Genomic DNA, 18765 nt, shown 5'->3' on the forward strand with positions numbered 1-18765 from the left:
CATTTTATGTATATGTACAAAAGAGAAACAAAGAGTTTTCATGTTTGTCTCAACATGATTTATGTTTGAAAATAAGTTGATGGAATATAGTCGCTTTTAAGCACAAGGGTGCTATCCCGAAAAACGAAGTAAAGTTTTTGCCCCTTGTTCAGGTTCTTCAAAAGACAAGGAAAGTTTTTTCTATAACCAAACAAATATACACACCAATGAAACCAAACTTCTCCTGTAGGTAGGACAATGCCCACTTTTGGTGTAGGTCAAGATTTCTGGAAACCCCCGAAACCTGAGTTAGTCCAGTTGTCCTTAAAAGCGACAATATAATTCATTGTATTCGCCCTCAATGTTCAACTTGTTCTCTGTTCTTAGTGTGCTCTCAGCTGACCGTTACAGAAGCAGAGATGGAATCTTTTGATAAAGGTAGGCTATGAGGTCATGCACGGTTATGTAGTAGTTGCTGTAGTTAGCCTATGTAGACTCTCCTTTAACTGTGGATGGGTGGTGAGTACTGTGTTGGGATCTGTTATTTCTTCTTCTTTTTGAATGTTGCTATTTCCCTTGTTATAATCTGCTTTGCCTGATAGACATATGTGAGGCAGCGTGGTGGAATCGGGCTCTCGTCAAGTTTTGGGCATGTAGAGTTATTGGTATCATCTTAAAACTTGTTCACTTGTCTTTATTTTGGTGAAAAAAATATCCATTTATCTTGAATACAAGTCGAGATATTTGCGAAAGAAGGAGGTGGGGGTCACTTGTTTTCAGAGGTAAAATTAGTGAAAAAATGGCTCCAAAGATTAGTTATTTCCTTAGTTTAAGAGTCCATGGTAACTGATAATTTACATTTTTTGTGCCTTTAATCAACGTTTTTCAGAAAAATCCCCACAGAAATGAGTTTTTTAATGGGGATGAAAAGTGTTGAGCCAAAAGACAAAAATGTAATAAAATTTCACAAACCTGCGGAAAAATGCAAGTTTGTTCACTTTGATTATTTTGACGAGAGCCTGATTCTACCTCGCTGCCTCACATATGTACATTTAGACATTTATAAGTATTAAATATGCTACAGAAATGTTAATTGATTGAAATGATGAGCAAATAGTGCTCATACTCACTCTTCCTACCAGGAGGTTGTTAGGGGAGACAGAGATCATTAGATAGACTTCACTGTACTTCAGAAGGAATTACAACTCCTTTGTTATAGTGGAAAGACACTTCTGAACACCTCTGAATAGCTGTTCTAGTGAAATTCATTCATCTTGGTACATCTTCTCTGCCTAATTTTTTTCTTTCTTTCTTTTTGTTTGTACTTGTCTCTGTTGTTGCTCCCATTTGAAGTGACTGTCATATATGTACACATACAAATGTGGGCATTCAACTATTTCAAAACAAAAAAGACACAATACCTAACTATCTGTCTCTTGCTGCCGATGTAGTCATCAACTCTCATAACAGCGTCATGGAATCTTCTTGTAAAACTTTGACTGCTTTTGATAACTATTCGACATGACCACGTAAAATCCATTGGTGCTGGACTCATGAGTAAAATGAGTTTGGTTTCTTCCCCAGAATCATTCATCTGTGAGGACCCTGCTGTGTTGTACGAAGGTGTCACTCCGAACCCTGACCCTGTGAACTTACAAAACTACCTGGTAAAGTTTCAGTAATTCCAACAGGACATGCTTATTTATCAGCGATGATTGCTTCCCCCTCACCTTTTTCCCACCCTCACATACACACACACACGCACACACACACACACACACACACACACACATACTCCTCCCCCACACACACACACATCTGCTCCGCCCCCACACACACACACTCAGTTCGGACTGAGGGTGAAAATGGGTTCTTTGCATTTACAAAGAAAAAAAATAGTGTGGTATAGTCTGTTATTGCCTCTGATGTGAAGCTCATATATGTATGAGCATACAGAAAGAGGCATATCTACTATACATGCACTCCCACACATTTGTACTAACACACACATATTTTGTACGCACTTATACAAAAATGTACACATGCCCTCATAATATACATACACACACACTGATACTCAAAGCAAGTTCAGACACACAAACACACAAACATGCACAGACACTTGTGTATGTTTTTTAATCCCTGATCTTTTGATCTTCTTATCTACTTTTTTCACCTTTCCTGTTCTTATCTCCCCGCAGGTTCCGTTTGACATAGAGTTTTCTAAAGACTTCCTGGAGGGAAGAGTGAAATTAGAACCTGAGGTGGTGAAGAAAGAGGTAAGTATTCTTTCTTTCTGTCTTTGAGAAACATTTTGCTTCCAATTTTTTCCCTTCTTATGGGCACGGGCAACCTGAGTCGTAGATGGGAAGCAAAGTGTTAGAATGAAAGAAGTACTTAGCTCTATAATGGTTCTGCATACCTGCAAAAATGGTCTCCTGGAGGGAAGATCTGAAAAAAAAAAAAAGAAAGGAAATAGGATTAACTTTTCTATCCTTTCTGTGCCTGATCGAAATAGCATTGTTATTTTCAGACGGTTTTGATAAGAAATTCTCAAAGCTGTAAACTGTTGAATATTTTCTGGTGTTTTGTATTGGAGTCTGTTTGGAGGAAACTCTTTTACCCTTCATTTTTTTTCTCAGGATGCTGGCAGATGAAAAAGTTATTGAAACTTTCTTGCACTTCGTTAACCGAAAGTATATGTCTGCACCAACGAAATTTAGCTGATATCCTGCCAACATGATATAAAACCATATTCAGTGTGACTCGCATCTACAGTATAATGCATTCATTATTACAGTTTTTGTGCTCTTAGAATGTATGAAAGTTCCCAGCCGATAAGAATCTCTGCACATTAACTATCAGTAGATAGGACAGTCAACAAAAAAATTAACGGTGCATAACATGCTGGAGTTCGTTTGAAACGTACGTGATGAAAGAATCTGTAAAATGAGGTGGTCAATTCATTTCGTCTTGTCGGTTAATGAACATGTGTTTTTTAAAGCTTTCAAAAATATATTTAGAAGGAGAAATTGGAATAAAATATTTCGTGAGGATGAAATAAAATGGTTGATAAGGTGATCAAATCTCAGTTTTCCCCAAAATATGATTTTTCACTATATTTTCCATTTTCTCGAATTAAGCCTATTCGATTTCCGGACCCTTTTCTTAGTCACACACACATATTATAATAACACTATCCAAAACGTCCACCTGTCTAAGACAACCACTGTTTTTCCCCCACAATTTGTGGCGGTCTTGAACAATTTCAACTGTATGTGATCTTTGATTGGCTGACTTTTCTTAATTTTGTAAACATATTTTCTACCTTTTTCGTATACGATTAATGAAGTATCTTATTTAATCATTTCACAGGAATCTGATGAAGAATCTGAAGTGTCGATGGCACCAACAGAAATCTACTACTCTCCAGACTCAACTCCAAGACGTCGCTTGTCACTGGTCGACCTAACCCTGGGTTCAGAGGTCAGCAAGTATGACTTGCTCAAACACATGAAGAAAACTCTGGATCATCTCGCTGAAAAAGGTGAGTGGTATCCGATGTGAGCTATCGTGCAATGTGGTTTTTTGTCTTGGTGTTAGTGTGTTACTTATTTTGTACACTTGTACATTTGTCAATATGGACTTTGTCAATGCTTCAGCGTGTGCTTTCATCGGCAGAGACTTTGTGTCAGTTCATCAGTGTGGAGTTTCAGCTGTAGTCAGTGTTTCTCAGGATTACCATCCCTGCTTATTATGATTTTTTTTTACTCCATCAGCAGCCCAGATGTTGTTTTTTCCCTCTAAAAATTTGAATATCGTCAGACAGGAATGGTTCCATTATTTCCTCTCCATAAACTCTTTCCAGGCGTATCGCCGATATATCGGCTGTTATAGGGTGCCTCAGTATTGTTTTATTTTAACATGATCCGTCATTTATAATTACATTGAAAAACCCGGAAAGGATTTAGGGAACGAAAACATCTAGTTTCACTTTGTCAACCCGTGGGTTTGGGGAAAAACGAGTGAATTAGTTTTTACGGTCTTGCATCAACAAAACGATCTAACCGGACTCAGTATAAATATCTTAACTCAAACAAAAATTGGAATATTGCTTTCAAATAAAAAGCTGCGTATCCAAAAATTGATGGATTATGCTCTTGGCCTGTATGGGATAAGATAGCTATTTCTGATTTGGTTTCACATGTTTGGTGAATGTAATTTTTTCCGTCAAAATTTATTTTTCTCATCCCCATCGCCATTTCTAACCCTTGTAATGCATACTTATGTTCACAATCAAGCCTTATTTCACATTGGAATGTATTCGTCATTTAATTTCCTTCAATTTGATTTATCATATGTTACGTTTTGAGAGATGGTTATGCTTCTATGAAGTTATTTTGTACACCACCTACAAAGGCAAATTGAGCCACAAGTTAATTATGTCTAGACCCCTAAAAACTATGTCCGGAAAGAGTTAATGAGTAATTATGTTTGTTTAGGTTTATGAAGTATTAAAATATAAACCGCAGAAATAGGATAAGAACATGTTTTCAGTGTCTGTAGTCATATTATATAAATTATTGGCGAATTAACAGGTAGTAGTCTTCATGTTTATGGATGTGTAAGTGACAGATTTTTTTATTGCTTCTTTGTTGGAATGTGTATTGTTGGTGAGCGTTATGAAATGATCTGCCCCCTTTATTTCTTTCCAATGTCAGGTGCTGCATCAGTCTGTTCCTTATGAAATACTCCCATTACTAAGCTGGTTAGCCATAAGGTGCAGCATGACAATTGCTCATTTTTATGTTTCTTCTTCTGTGATGGTGTATGAAATGGCAGTACTTGTTTACCATGGAGGTTTATGCATTCTTGAACTAACAGAGCGCAGGGAGGCAGCGGAGCTTGCCTTGCAACAGAAGCAGGCCATGCAGAGAGCTACCCCAGGTTATATCTAGTACTTTTGCCACTGCCTTAGTATTGTTGTCACAAAGAATTTCATTTACTATTTGTAGCGTTGTTGCTTTTGCTTTTTGTACAGTAAAGTTGTTAGTTTTCTTCCTGACTCTGTGGCTTCTTCCTTATATATGAAAGCCATCTTATTTCAGAAACCCGATGTCCCTGGCAAGGAGCTGGCTTCATAAATCATGATTATTATTATCAAATAATCAATCTCTTTTGTTTGTTCATGATGTGTGTTCTTAAAAGCTGAGGTCTCTCTGAAAGCTTCTAATAAGCTTACCCAATTAAATTTTTTTCTGTACCAAGCATGAGGTTTGTAGCTGTAAACCTTTGTGTCTATAAAGAAACGTTTTGGCGTTAGCTTTGTTAGTAATCCTGTATGTATTCAGTTTCAGAGTGCATTCAGTCTTCACGTTTATTTCATTTTCTCAAGTTATTTTCACTATAGTCAGAAAACAAACTGTTGTCTTTGAAGAAATCTTTATAGGGCCTATTATTTTAATGTCCATTTTGTACAAATCTACGGTTCAGGTCTGGAAACTCGTTTGCCACATTTTTCTCAAATCGACATTTTTTGCTTTCCTGTGGCCACAGTTCTTTCTTCATCACATATGACAGTGAAAGATCTGCTGACATGGAAAAGCAAAAAAATGTTGGTTTTTAGAAAAATGTGGCATGCAGGGTTTATAAAAACTGCAGTTTTGAAATAAAACATTTACTTCTTAGTAGTAGTCATAGTATGTAGTGTTTTTTGTTCCCTTAGCTTTAGCATTTGCGCTTTATGTCAATCTTATTTTCCTCTTGTCATTGTCACATTCTGCTTGAAGGCAGACATTTTAGTTGTTTGCTTCCCCCCTTTGTATAATTTTTACATACATAAGAAACACTTTAACTTTGTCTTTGTGAATGCTGTAAGTAGCAACATGCTGTAGCTTAGACTATTTTCTTTTGAAGAAGTTCTTATGCACACAACCTCACTACCTTCACACACTTGGGCATTTCTAGTAGGTCTTGACTTTGTTGCTTCCCCCCATCCCAAATTATTTGGGGTAAATAATTCAACCCCCTATATACAGCCTACTTGATGTAGATCTAAGGCCACTGAGCACACACAATATTGTGGGTGTGTGTGTTTGTGTGTGAGGATGCATGAGAGAGAGAGATAGAATGTTAGAATCTGAGACGCGGGGGGGGGGGGGGGTTGAGAGAGAGAGAGAGAGAGAGAGAGAGAGAGAGAGAGAGAGAGAGAGAGAGAGAGAGAGAGAGAGAGAGAGAGAGAGAGAGAGAGAGAGAGATGCAAGTCTTCTTCTTCTTTACCTTCATCTCTAAATGGACATCCCAGTGAGATGCAAGTAAATGTCTGTGGCAGTGCAAGCAGGTGTGTGTGTGTGTGTTGCTTCCTACTCTTTTAAAAAAAAATCCTTGATTGTTTATTCCTTGAGCAGCACTTTATTGTTGTACTTGATATATATGCTTCATCATTTCTCTTTTTTAAATATATATTCTTTGTATTTCTATCTTTTTAGGTGTCATTCATTGTTTGTAGTTAAGTTTCTTGATATTAATTAAAGAAGACATGGGGAGGGGGGGGGAGGAGCTCTCGTGGTCTTGAGGTTGGGGTGTTTGCCTCTCATCTAGTAGGTCCCGGATTCGAAACTAGACAGCAGCGGAAAATGTTCTTCTCTAAAGTTCTCTCCTCTCACCTTCTTTCCTGCTCTCTAACCACGCTATGTTGTATGCTTTCGTCTACACTTTCTGCCCCCACCCCATTCCCCCTTTGCTCCCTCTTTTGGGTTTTTGACTCTTTCTGCAACCTTTCTCCTGCTACTCCTTCACTCGGAGTCCTTGGCTCCTTCTTACTGCTCTCTTTCAGCCACACTCCTGATCTTATGGTAGGCAAGATCTACACCTAGCCTTCTCAGATAAAAGCAAAAAATCTCAGAGGTCCTGTGTGCAAGTTGCGCACGTTAAAGATCCCTTGGTTGTCCAAAATTGATAAGAATAGGCTTCTGCCGCCCTCCAGGCCAAATTCAATATTGATACCTACCAAACTGAAAATGTTTAATTTGTCCCACACACTCATATGACTTATGCAGCTGGGAGCGCCGTAAAACACTTACCAAAAGAGGGCACAGACAGGCAGACAGACGGAGGGGAGAGAATTATGGTTAAATTTACAAAGAATGGATGATGGTTGATGTGACCCAATGCTGAGGAAAAGAAGGAAGAGGATGGATAGATTTAATATAATGTGCTACAGTTCACATTTAAATTACAAATCTTTAAAATGATAAAATATATTGAACCCTGTTATGCAGTTGTTTGATATCTTTTGGCCTCTTTTTGTGAAAGGTTTTCTGTCTTTGTTAATTTATAAACAGGATTATGTTTCCATTATCATAGATAATTGTGCAGGGTGTTATAAAAGGAACAGCACCTGTACAAACCCTCTACAGTTTGTCTTTCCTCTTTTGACGTTTGGTGTAGAATCTGTCATGAAATATAGAGACTGTTAGTAGTCCTGTTTGAGCATCACTGAGTCTTCTTATTACATGAGGATGTATAATTCAATTTTATTTTTATGATACATTTTAAAATATGACCTAAGAGGCGAATTTGGCAAGCTATGTGTATGTTTTAACAGTCTGTTGCTTGTATATAAAATGGGAAACTACCTGTCCATCGACACATTCATTGAAAATGGCTCCTGGATAAGGAAGCAACTCCTATTTTGCTTTATCTATTTAAATATTGACTTCCGGCTTTTTCCGTTTTTTCCGGCCGACTTGCTATTTAGGCCCCAGCATTTTACAAAAGTCTAACTTAAACAATATATATTATGTATATACTAAATAGAGATTATTTGTTGTAATAGAGGGAAAGAAAAAAATATAATTTAATCTCACTGTATTTTTATTTCAGTCAGTGCTTGCGCGCCGTATATCTCCGGTTTTTAAAAAAAACCCTGTTTACATCCCTGATAATATAATATAAAAATGATGTACCTATTATAGTTTCTCCAAGTTATGGTAGATGTTCTTACTCTTTAACTATTTTAATCATTTGATGGTACGAAAGTCTGTTAGTGCTTTATTTGCTTTGATTTTTTATTGAACCGAAAGTTTCTTTGCACAAACTTTTGTTTTTTGACCTGTTGTGTATTTCACTCTTCAGCACACAAGCGAAGGATGAGAAGACAGATGCGTAAATTGGGCTTTGATGATGAAGATCTAGGGCAGACTTATGACAGAGCTCAGAAGGAGGGTCAAGACGAAGGTGTTGAGAAAGATGAAGAAGTGGAGAAGTTTAGCTTCCCACAGTTTGGAGAATCACCGGGCTCCACTCCGAGGTCAACTCCACCCTCCACTCCGGAGATTCTGTCAGGGGATGAGGAGCCAGAGGTGCATAGTTTAGTGTTGTAATAATAATAATAAGAAAGAGAAAAATAATAATATTAATAATAATAATAATAACAATAATAATAATAATGATAATAACATACAGTGCTCAACCCCAATTAAAGTACACAGGCCCGGAGCACTTTATAAAACAAGAAGTTGATTTGTACTTTTTGGCTAGTCTGCATAGCTTGCCACAATTACCCTTAAACTGATAAGAGAAATAGAAAATTTAAAGATTTGTAAAAAGTGCAGACCACGCCAAAATGCTTTCATTATGCTGTTTGATCAGGAAAATAATAATGTCCATCGTTTTGGTTTTGCACTGCTATAGTCACTGTAGTGTAAGGTCCATCGAGAGGTGCAACTTTCTGATTTAACTTCTGCCTTTGATAGGACTGAGCTAAGAGGCCAGGGAGCCTGCAACTCAAATTTACTCCAGTTATCTGTATGCCCCCTGCTATTAAGAAAATGGCATTATATTGAACAAGGTTTGCTTCATGTATGGCAGTTGATTATGATCATGGAAACAATTTATTTTTGTTAAATAAAGGTATATATGGCTAATTTGTGGGTATATGCGAGTAATGTATACTCACCGGCAATAGTAACTGTCCACTTGGAAAGAAGCCTATATTGTGGTTATTATTCAACATCTAAAAACACAAATTGACACTGACATATTGCAAAGTATGTCAAGAACTGTTTTACCTTTTGCTTCCTGATCAAGTCTCATATTGTGGCACAGTGTTAAGCACAAAGTGGTACCCCTTGATTTCAAAATTTCATGTCAGTAACGGGCATTGTAGCCCTTTGCAACAATGCTAGTTTGGCATGTTCTGCGCATTGATCGAGTCAGTTTTTTATTTCTTTTTTAAATTAATTGAATGAGACATATGCCTCGGTTACGAACCAACGCAGGCGGTTCTAGAAGAAGGCCACAAACGCACACAAACTCAAGCAGACTGACGCACACACACTTGAGCTGCGTGAAAGCAGATCGGACGCGGCACCCGAATTGAGCGGGATATGATGCTCGGCGCACGTGCGCTGAGCCAGGGGCAAGACTGACGCAGGACCAGAACGCAGGCAAGGTGCCGAAATAGGCTTATCAGGCGACATAAACCCGGCCCCCGCAGGACGAGGGTTAAGTTACAAAACATGTTAATTTGTATGTGGGTCGCGTAACCATGTGGTTAAATTTTTGTTCAGGTAAAAGATCAACGCGGAGTCATCGTTGAGTACATGGGGAGTGATTCGCAAAATTTCGCTCACTTGCTCAAGTGAACAAGGGTGCAGTTACAAAAAACAATGTGGAAAGTTTCTTATTGCCGCTGGGTATATTTGATATGAGAATGCCAAGTGATTGAATCGATAACAAGAAATCCCAAGGTGCTGGCTATTGTATTCAGTTGCAGTTTTACCTCCACCCTGCCCCTAACTCCTTTCCAGTGCAATGTCAGTGGTTGGCTAAAGCTTTAAGAGGATGTTGGAAAGATTTTAGTACCATTCAGCTTTATTTATGGTCGGTTCTTCCTGAACAGCTTTTTGAAAATGGAAGGTTTCGATTTTTTCTGCATTCCTGTGAGATTTTGCGGTGGCCTTCACATTAACTTTAAACCTTTTGAATACTGGTCCGCTGAGTCTACAAGGCGTGTGGTCCCTTGTTCCCTTGGGTCGACGGCTAGATTTACTCAACCGCATGTTGGGGCACTTGTTTTCTGTGCAGAAGGATAAGGATGACTTAGTGCATATCCATAGGGTTAATCTTTCCTAACCTCCATAGGCTTAACACTTTGCGGTCACTTGGCGCTATAATGTGCCGGTGAAAATTATCCGTTCCAGTCACTACGCCAGGCCTGAGATGTCCGTTGCAGTCACTCTCCTGACTGGGTGACCACATGGGTATTTTGTACTACTGGCTGTGACTGCAAATTCTTAATCCTTTCTTTTCTATCCACCATAATCTTTAATCTGGAACCTTAGTGCAATTGTTTATTCCTTCAGCTATCCATTCTTATTCATCATTCATTTATTAGAGCCTGTACATCCTCATGCATTGACATCTTCAATTTCTTTTTCTTGTCCACTCACCTCCAGACTGATGTGACACAAGAGACTGTGGATGTAGCAGTTAAAGTGGAGATCAAAGTGAAGGAAAATGATGAGATCTCAAAGTTCCTTGAAGCTGAGCAAGGTTTGTGTTTTTCATTTCATCGCTGAGTTAAACTTTGAATACTCGGTTTTTGGGAATGGGGAGCATTGTGTATGTGTGTGTGTGTATGTTTGTATTTCAATCTGCTTCTTTATGTGTGTGTGTGTTCATGACACTATGTGCCAGTAGTGTGTATGTATATCTGTGTCCATGTGCGTATGTGTTCATATGTTCATATGTTCATACATGTCTCTACTATGTGTGGGAGTATGTTTGTGTATTTCTGTGGGGAGGGAGTTGTTATGTGTTCTTGTCTTTGCATGCTTAAATGTTGAGGTGGTTGCAAATGTGTATTTGAACAGGCATAACTTGTCATTTCTGCTTTTGAGAGGAGTGATTACAACGTCATGCTTAGTAGCCACACTTAAATATCTACCTCTACACTGACGACCTCTTATTATTCCAGAGTATCTGGTTTGGTCTGACATCCTGTTCACATTAGCATGGCAGATGGGTAACTCTTATCGCTGTCTTATCTTTTTTCTAGAATGCTACACCTGAGGCAGATGAGCTCCTTGTCTCCTTAGATTAGAATAACTTGAAAGTCCCATACCTTTACACTTTGTACACTACAAGCTCACTTCTTAGTTCATAAATTGAAGAAAAGCAGGCCTTCCTAAACAAAATTGAAAATCATCCTTACCTAAAACGAAATGTTTAGGTCGGTATACATGATTTAGAGTCTGTAGGAAATGGCCTAATATGCTGTCAAATAGACCTGGTACTTACCTTTTGGGTTCACTGAGGGTTGAAGTACTATTCCTGTTTAAGCTGGAGAACACTGAAGAAGGTGAAGAAGAGGAAGGAGAAAAAAAGGAAGTAGAAGAATAGTGTAAAGAAGGAAAGAGAGAAAAAGGAAGAAAAAAAAAATGCAAAAAGACATAAATGAATGATTAAGTGGCATGCATGTTTTATCATTATCCTTTTCCCACTTTTCTTCCCCTGCTCAGCAAAGGCAAAACAGCAGGAGAAAACTGAGACCCCACGCGGAGGTCAGCCAAAGCGTACAAAGTTTGGCTTGGGCAGCTTCACCGTTGACGCAGACAGTTTGATTAAAAGTGCAAAAAAATCGCCACGAGTTGTCAAGCGTGCAACGGCCTCTGTTCCCTCGCATGCCCAAAAAGGGACAGATTCTGACTCTGACTCTGGAGAGGTATTTAATGTGTTTTTTAAAATTATAAGTTGCAATCTAATTATTTTTTGTCTCATCTATGTTCTCTTAAGGGCTGGTGGGGCACCTAGAAATCGTGTTTGGGGGTCAAATTTTGTAAATTGGGTTTATTACATATTATAGTTCCTGGACACTTCCTGAACAATATCCAGAAACGTATGGTAAGCCTTGCTACACCCTAAAGCTGTGTTTTTTGTCAGGTTTTTCTGCGAAAGCACATGTTGTCTAGCCTTTTCTTACCTATATCGGCTGTTTTCTCACAATTCTATTTTTTCACATATTATCCCGTTTTTCTGCTCTGTTTCTTATTCAATTTTCATGTAACTTTCACAGGATACCAACAACACCTAGTTCTAAATTTTGGCTTGTTGAATTTTTTTTATTAATGTAGTAGTTTTTTATTTATGGGCTTAGAAAGCATGAATTTTCCATTTTTTTCACTTTTTTTGCAACATCTCAATTGTAAATGTCATAAAATAAAAACTAAAGCATATATCAAAAATTCAACAAGCTAAATTTAAGAACTACATATGTACTGTTGGCATGCCAAATTATAAGTGAATCAGTTTATAAATAAGGAAATAAAATGGGATTGAAAAAGGTATACACAATCCAATATGGCCGCCGTTTCCATAGCAACCGATTCACAATATACTTTTTGAACTATTGATTTAAAATCCCCAATAACACACGATGTCCCAAAGCAAATATTGGCACTCTAGGCCTTGTAATAGCCAAAATAGACCTCAGGTGCCCCACCAGTCCTTAATGCTGAGTACTGACTTTGAGTTATTAGGGCAAGTGGCAAATAGAAAGTCAGTCTTAATGTGTATGTGCTCATGAATGTTTATAGTTGTTTATTAAATGTTCCTACAATTTCCCCTCTCTCTCTCTCTCTCTCTCGTTCCCTCCTTTGTCTTTCCCTACCCCACCCCCTTTCTCTCTCTGTCTTACTGTCTATTCCTCTTTCTCTCTCTGTCTTTCTCTCTCTCTCTCTCTCTCTCTCTCTCTCTCTCTCTCTCTCTCTCTCTCTCTCTCTCTCTCTCTCTCTCTTTCTCACTCTGTTTCTCTCTCTCTTTCACTCTTACCACACACACACACTCACACACTCGCACATGCTCACACCCTCCCACCCATGCTTGCACACACTCGCGTACACACTTAATCAGAAACATTCTGCTTCTTCCTCAAGGTCTGTCTATGTTTCAAACAATCTCTCTTCACAGAAAAAACCCAGCAGAAAAGAGCGACAGGTAAAGAAGAAGGCAATGATATCCTCACAGAAAAGAGTTGGTCCTAAACAGAGAAAACCAGAAGGAAAGGGAGTTGAGAAAGTGGAAGAGCCTCCCACCCAGATGCAAGCTTTAACGGTAAGACGTTTCTGCATGTGGTCATTAGTAGCATATGATGGATTGTATTTGTTTCTATTATATCAATAGACAGTTGAGATTCAGCTTTTCATTGCAAACAGTGCATGTGTTTTGTGAGCACAGTAAAATCCTCTTATTTTGGGGGTATGTCAGGCAGAGTTAGTCTGACTTTCCTTCTAACATCTACCCACACCTGTGACTGTGTACATAACAGCTTTGATTATGTGCTGTAGGCTACTGAACTTCTTTTAGGCTATGTTGTTGGTTTTTTTTAGAGTAGCATGTACTGTCTGAGAGGCTTGGGGTAGTTTTGTGTTTTTTTTCGTTTTTTTTTGGGGGGGGGGGGATGGAAGGAAGACCTGAAAGATAAAATATATAAAACTGAATTGAATTTGATTTAGCGTGATATGTGCACAGCACCTGAATAGGAAGGAGAGCTCATCAAGTTTAATGCTTATCTGCTTATTTATTGCTGTTGACACACTACCATTTTGAATTTCTGTGGTCTGTTGATTTGCAACTTTATTACAATTGATTTAACCTTTTTGCATTTATATTTTTAATAGATCTGGCATTATTGTTTCATTTTTGCAAATTTATTGGTTCTTGTAGATGAGCATTACTTGGCTTTTTACAAAATTGAAACAATGACAACCAGTTATTTCAGCTGTGAATAAAAGTATACCAAAATGCCACATTAACTTTTCTGTATTGACACAAGGTACTAGTACGCCAAACAATCATGCCAAGGGCAGTTTTGGAAGGAAGACGTATCCTCTATTGAAAATGGCACTTTTCCATATATAAAGTCTGGAAAGTGATAATCAACATTTAAAAAAGACTGTGCTCAGAATGTGCTAGATCATTTAATGAAACTAACTTGATGTATTAGAGACAGCTATGTGTTGAGTTTTCATTCCCCCCCCCCCCCCCCCCCCCCCCCCAAATCAGGTCGTTTAGTGAATTACAGCGAATTACAATTTGGTTCAGATTTATAGCTTGCTTTCAATCAAATGCCGTTAAGATTTTGTTTCTCTGAAGGGTTTTCTATAAGAGGCATTGCCAAGGTCAGCTTAGTAAAGTCTTTAATTGAAGCAGATGTGGGTGTCCTTTTTAATTTGACTAATGTAACTGTAGAGATCACACTCATATTAACAGAAAGTATATTGTAAGGGAGTAAACTGCTGACTCATTATTAAGCATTTGTATTGATGTCTTCAAGGAGGTCTTTTTAGTGTTATGGGCCGGGAACAAATGCGCATGCTGGTAATTTCTTTGGGCATCACTGGTTGCAATCGAAAGCATCACCTTGTGTTAGCTATGCTAAGTACCAGTAGTTTTGTTTTGTTTTTGTTTTTTTGTTTGCACAAATGTCTACCAGTTGCACTCCACCTTAACACCTTTCTACATTATCACACCAACTCCACCCAAATTTGTCCTTCCAATCCGCAGCCCCACTCTGTCCCAACCTACTGGTCTCATAGTTTTCACCCAAGCTTTCATAAATGTGTCGTTGACTAAACTACGAACTCCCTTTCATGCCATAAGTGACCGAAATAGCAAAGTGCTTCATTTAGACTTTCATTGTTGCAATTGCTGCAATTTTTTTCATTTTTAACACATTTCAGTGTCGCAGTGAAATTCTCGTCATTTACGGGGGGGGGGGTTGGTTTTTTTTTTTCGTAATCTTTATTTCCTTTGGGCATTGTAGAAATGCACTCTGAAGCACAAACTTTGACTTAAGTTGAAAAGTATCTGGTTTGTTTGCATTTTGCCAGCTTTAGACACGAGAAGTTACCATGCTTGATTTTTAGACTAGGATTGTTCAGTCCTGATGTTAATAATTTGTTTTGCTAGAGTTTTGTGTTTTTTGTGAATCATTGTTACTGTAAATGTATAATTTTGTGTGATTGTTTTGTGTTTTTTTGCATGTTTCTTTGTTTTGTGGGCTTGTTTGTTTGTACTTTTATTTTGTAGAAGTCTGTAGAGATTTTGTGACATTTTGTCGTATAGATGAAGGAGCAGACACTGGATGTGCCTGACTCAAAGGTCAAGGAGAAATCAGAAACAGATGAAATTGATGGTGAAGGTGGCGAGAAGAGAGACTGGGAGACAGTCTCAAGAGGAGATGATCACCTTGATGGCAAAGAGGGGAAAGCGACTGGATTAAGTATGCCAAAAGTGCGAGATGCGATGTCACCAACACCTCTTGACCAATCCCTGGCAAAAGACCTCCCCATGGTACCTGGACTTCCCACGGTGCCTCCTGCCCAAGAAGGCAGTGGGGCGTCTGGTAGGCCTGCTGTCCCATCCGCCGCTGAATCAAAAGCGGCTCTCATCAAGAAGCTCGGGAACCGCTCAGCCATGGATTTTCACAGCTCCACCAGGATGCCAGGAGAAGCAACTAGTGGTGCTGGCGACGTGGGCTTGCCAGATTCTGAACCTCCTGCCTCCGACGGTGCAAGCCAATCGGGGACAGGAGTCCCGGGCAGAGGGTCGGCAACTTCAATGGGCTCCGAAGAGTCCCGTACAGCCTTCCGGATTGGTTTGCTGTCAATGGAGGTGAGTTCTGGATCCTAAAGGTACAGCTGAACACACTCTCTTTGGCAGACATGAAAACAACAGGGGTGGGATACGGGTGATTTGTAACACATAATGCTCTTTTCCGAGGTTCTCAAAGATAGCAGAATTATTGTTCGTACTCAAGAGATTAGTGGACTGTATAGCTTAAGAAATACATTGTCAGGACTTATTTTTATATTACAATGAATTACAATTATAATGGTACTTTGAATTCATTAATTACAATGATATTGGTGAAAGGAAATAAGCAAGTATTTATTCTAAAGCTTTGCGCTCTTTTTTTATAAGGTGCCGATTAATGTTTTATTCATTTATCTTTTTAAATGAGGGGGGCAGGGGATTACAGTTCACAAAAAATGTCTTTGGTTCTTTTTGTTTATGTTAGTTACACTGTAGATTGTATTTGTACATGGTCAGTGCTGCATCGTGGGTAGAAGCTTATGCCTGTGTTTTGCACGCTTGTAGTCAACGCTTATCTTCATGTGCATGTGAACGGTTTTTTTATGGTATGAATTCTTGTGCATTAAGTTCTGCCTCGTCAGGAGAGTTGTGGTACATGTATTAAGTGAAATGCTCTCCAGTGTTTCATCTTCAAGACATTCTTGGTGGGTGAGGTTGCAAATTGAAAAAAAAGCAGGCTAGCTAATGGGGTTGATTAATATGAAATCACGAGAGCCTTCCTTTCGCATGAACACGTGATTTTAAAGGGTATTTTATGAATACCAGTACAGTTCTTTTGTTATACTCAACTTCCTTTATCTTTTATGGTTTGTAGTAAGATTGATCTGTTGACCCCAGTTTTAAGTCCTGTATTTGGCGACAAAGTTGTGTGGCCCTGATCATTTGCACCATTTGTGCTCTCTTGAAGCACTTGGTGAGTAAAGGGGTCAGTCGATCGTGAGTTCGATTCTTACATGGGGAGAATGTCTATCGAGTAACTCCCTTCTTTCTACTGAGACGTTGTAGCCCTTTCAGTCAGCTCGGATTGCTGTCAATGGAAGCAGGTTTTCAGCAACTTGCCTTCTAAATGGTCAAAATAGTGTTGAATAGGTGTCAAATCTGCACAGTTGCATGTTTTTTGAAAATTTAAATCACTCCCACTTTTGGCCTCATTCTGTGAATGAACGTTGGCTTGGCGACCTGGTGATCGCTTGGATTGTTATGGGAGATTTTTAGGACTTCACAAAGAAGCCGAAGATCTTTTCCTTTCCTTTTATGCCACACCTGGACCCCATCCCACCCCCCACCCCCACCCCCTCCCCTCTTAAAAAAAAATCTATTCATTTTAAAATTATTTTGTTATTGTCATTCACTATGCTACCTTCTTATTCAGAGAGAAAAGCTCAAGATGTGAACAGAGGTTCTGGTTTGGGGAAAAAAGCCCTATACCTACGTGTGGATTACAAAGAAACATTGCATTGTGGTTTGAAGTACCTGCAGCCTTATAGCCCCGAGATCTTACAAAGGGAATGCAGATGGAAAAGAAATTCTAATTTTTCAAAGCAATGTGTGATGCTTATCTTGGTACGATAAATGTATCATTTCACTCATGGTCAGTGGTGTGTGTGTGTGTGTGTGTGTGTGTGTGTGTGTATGTACGTTTGCGTGTGTGAAATAGCCACTATGGCTATTATTATTGTATCCTGTTTGACCTAGTCTTTGTGGGAATCATCTGATCCAGCTGATTATGTTTTCATTTTCAGAAGACAGTCACTGGAGAGGAACTGACGGGTAAGTCGTACTATGATTCACTGGATTTGTTTCAATTCAGAAGTGACAGCTCCAATTTTGTTTTGGTTTCTTTTCTGTGGACGGAACAGACTTAATTTTAGTTGTTGTTGGTAGTGCTGCTAGATTCCTCTTATTTTCAGTGCTATTGGGGTCTTGTTGTTGTTGGTAATGTCCTTCTTATTCTTGTAATTTTGTCGTGCTGGTCTTATTCTTGTAGTTTTTGACATTGTTATTGCAGATGATGATGATGATAATAATAATAATAATAATAATAATAATAATAATAATAAATAGCATTTATACTGCGCATTTCCATTTCCTAAAAGATGCTCAATGCGCATTACAATGAAAAAGACATCACATCTTAAAAATTAATCGACACAAATGTGTACGTAAAACAAAGTATTATACATATAATATAAATGCATATGTGTAAAATTTTATGATGATGATGATGATGATGATGATGATGATGATGATGATGATGTTTTTTTTGTTGGCTGGGTTATGTCATGAACGATGAATGATTGTGATGATGGACGTCCTGCCTCTCTCTGTCTTTAGATCTAATTCCCTATTTTTATATTTCTCTGTCCGTTTTTCTGTCTATGTATCCGTCTGTCTGCCTGTCTGTCTGACTGTCCGTCTGCCTGTCTGCATGTCTATCCGTCTGTCTATCAGTCTGTCTGTCTGTCTTTCTCTCTCTCTCTCTCTCCCTCTCCCTCTCTCTCTCTCTCTCTCTCTCTCTCTTCTCTCTTCTCTCTCTTTTTTCCTTCTCAATCTCTCTCAATGTTTGTTTTGGTCTCCTTTTCCTTGTTTTATTCACGGAAAAAATAATCTGTTGATTAAAAACATCAATAGAATTAGGTGGCGAGTCTAAGTAGAAAATCGGAGATTTATTCTTGCACAGTAAACTGTACACCGTGTCAACTGTACACCCTTAAAGCAGTCTCTGTGATCTAGCAGTGTGGCGCTCCGTCGTAGCAGGCAGAAGACCTGAGCTCGATTTTACTGAGGAGCGAATTGAAAACTTGTATCTCCCTGTTTCTGCTGGAAGATTGTATCTCTCTTAGACTAGGTTGCCCCTGACAGGCAAGGTCCAAGCCCGCCTTCTAAAGAATCAACTTCGTGTCAATGGGAACGGAAAATATGAACATTACGCTACTCTAGAATTACAAAGTTTTTTTCTGCTCAGTACCTAGTTTTTAGAAATGTGACGTAAAAAATATTTCGAGTTTCACATGTCAAGCTTTTTCGAATACATTCTTTTTTGTATATCTTGATAACGACTCCGTATAATTTCACAATTTTGAAAGAACAGATCTATCTATCCATCTATCCATCCTTCCATCTATC

The 18765-nt window shown here is 38.6% G+C and overlaps 1 protein-coding gene across 1 annotated transcript in view; it reads left to right on the plus strand.

Annotated features, from left to right (window-relative positions):
• The window catches only part of LOC101848406, a gene marked incomplete in the record, with an annotated part of 65621 nt that overhangs the window by 21922 nt on the left and 24934 nt on the right, over window positions 1-18765 (plus strand). The window contains 11 exon segments of the mRNA XM_013087882.2: window positions 367-417; window positions 1564-1646; window positions 2181-2258; window positions 3355-3526; window positions 4864-4926; window positions 8116-8342; window positions 10440-10536; window positions 11505-11707; window positions 12952-13095; window positions 15109-15657; window positions 17382-17409. Of these exon segments, the coding sequence (XP_012943336.1) occupies window positions 367-417; window positions 1564-1646; window positions 2181-2258; window positions 3355-3526; window positions 4864-4926; window positions 8116-8342; window positions 10440-10536; window positions 11505-11707; window positions 12952-13095; window positions 15109-15657; window positions 17382-17409 (1695 nt within the window).

Source organism: Aplysia californica, unplaced genomic scaffold, assembly GCF_000002075.1.
Source record: "Aplysia californica isolate F4 #8 unplaced genomic scaffold, AplCal3.0 scaffold00022, whole genome shotgun sequence".
Lineage (NCBI taxonomy): Eukaryota > Metazoa > Mollusca > Gastropoda > Aplysiida > Aplysiidae > Aplysia > Aplysia californica.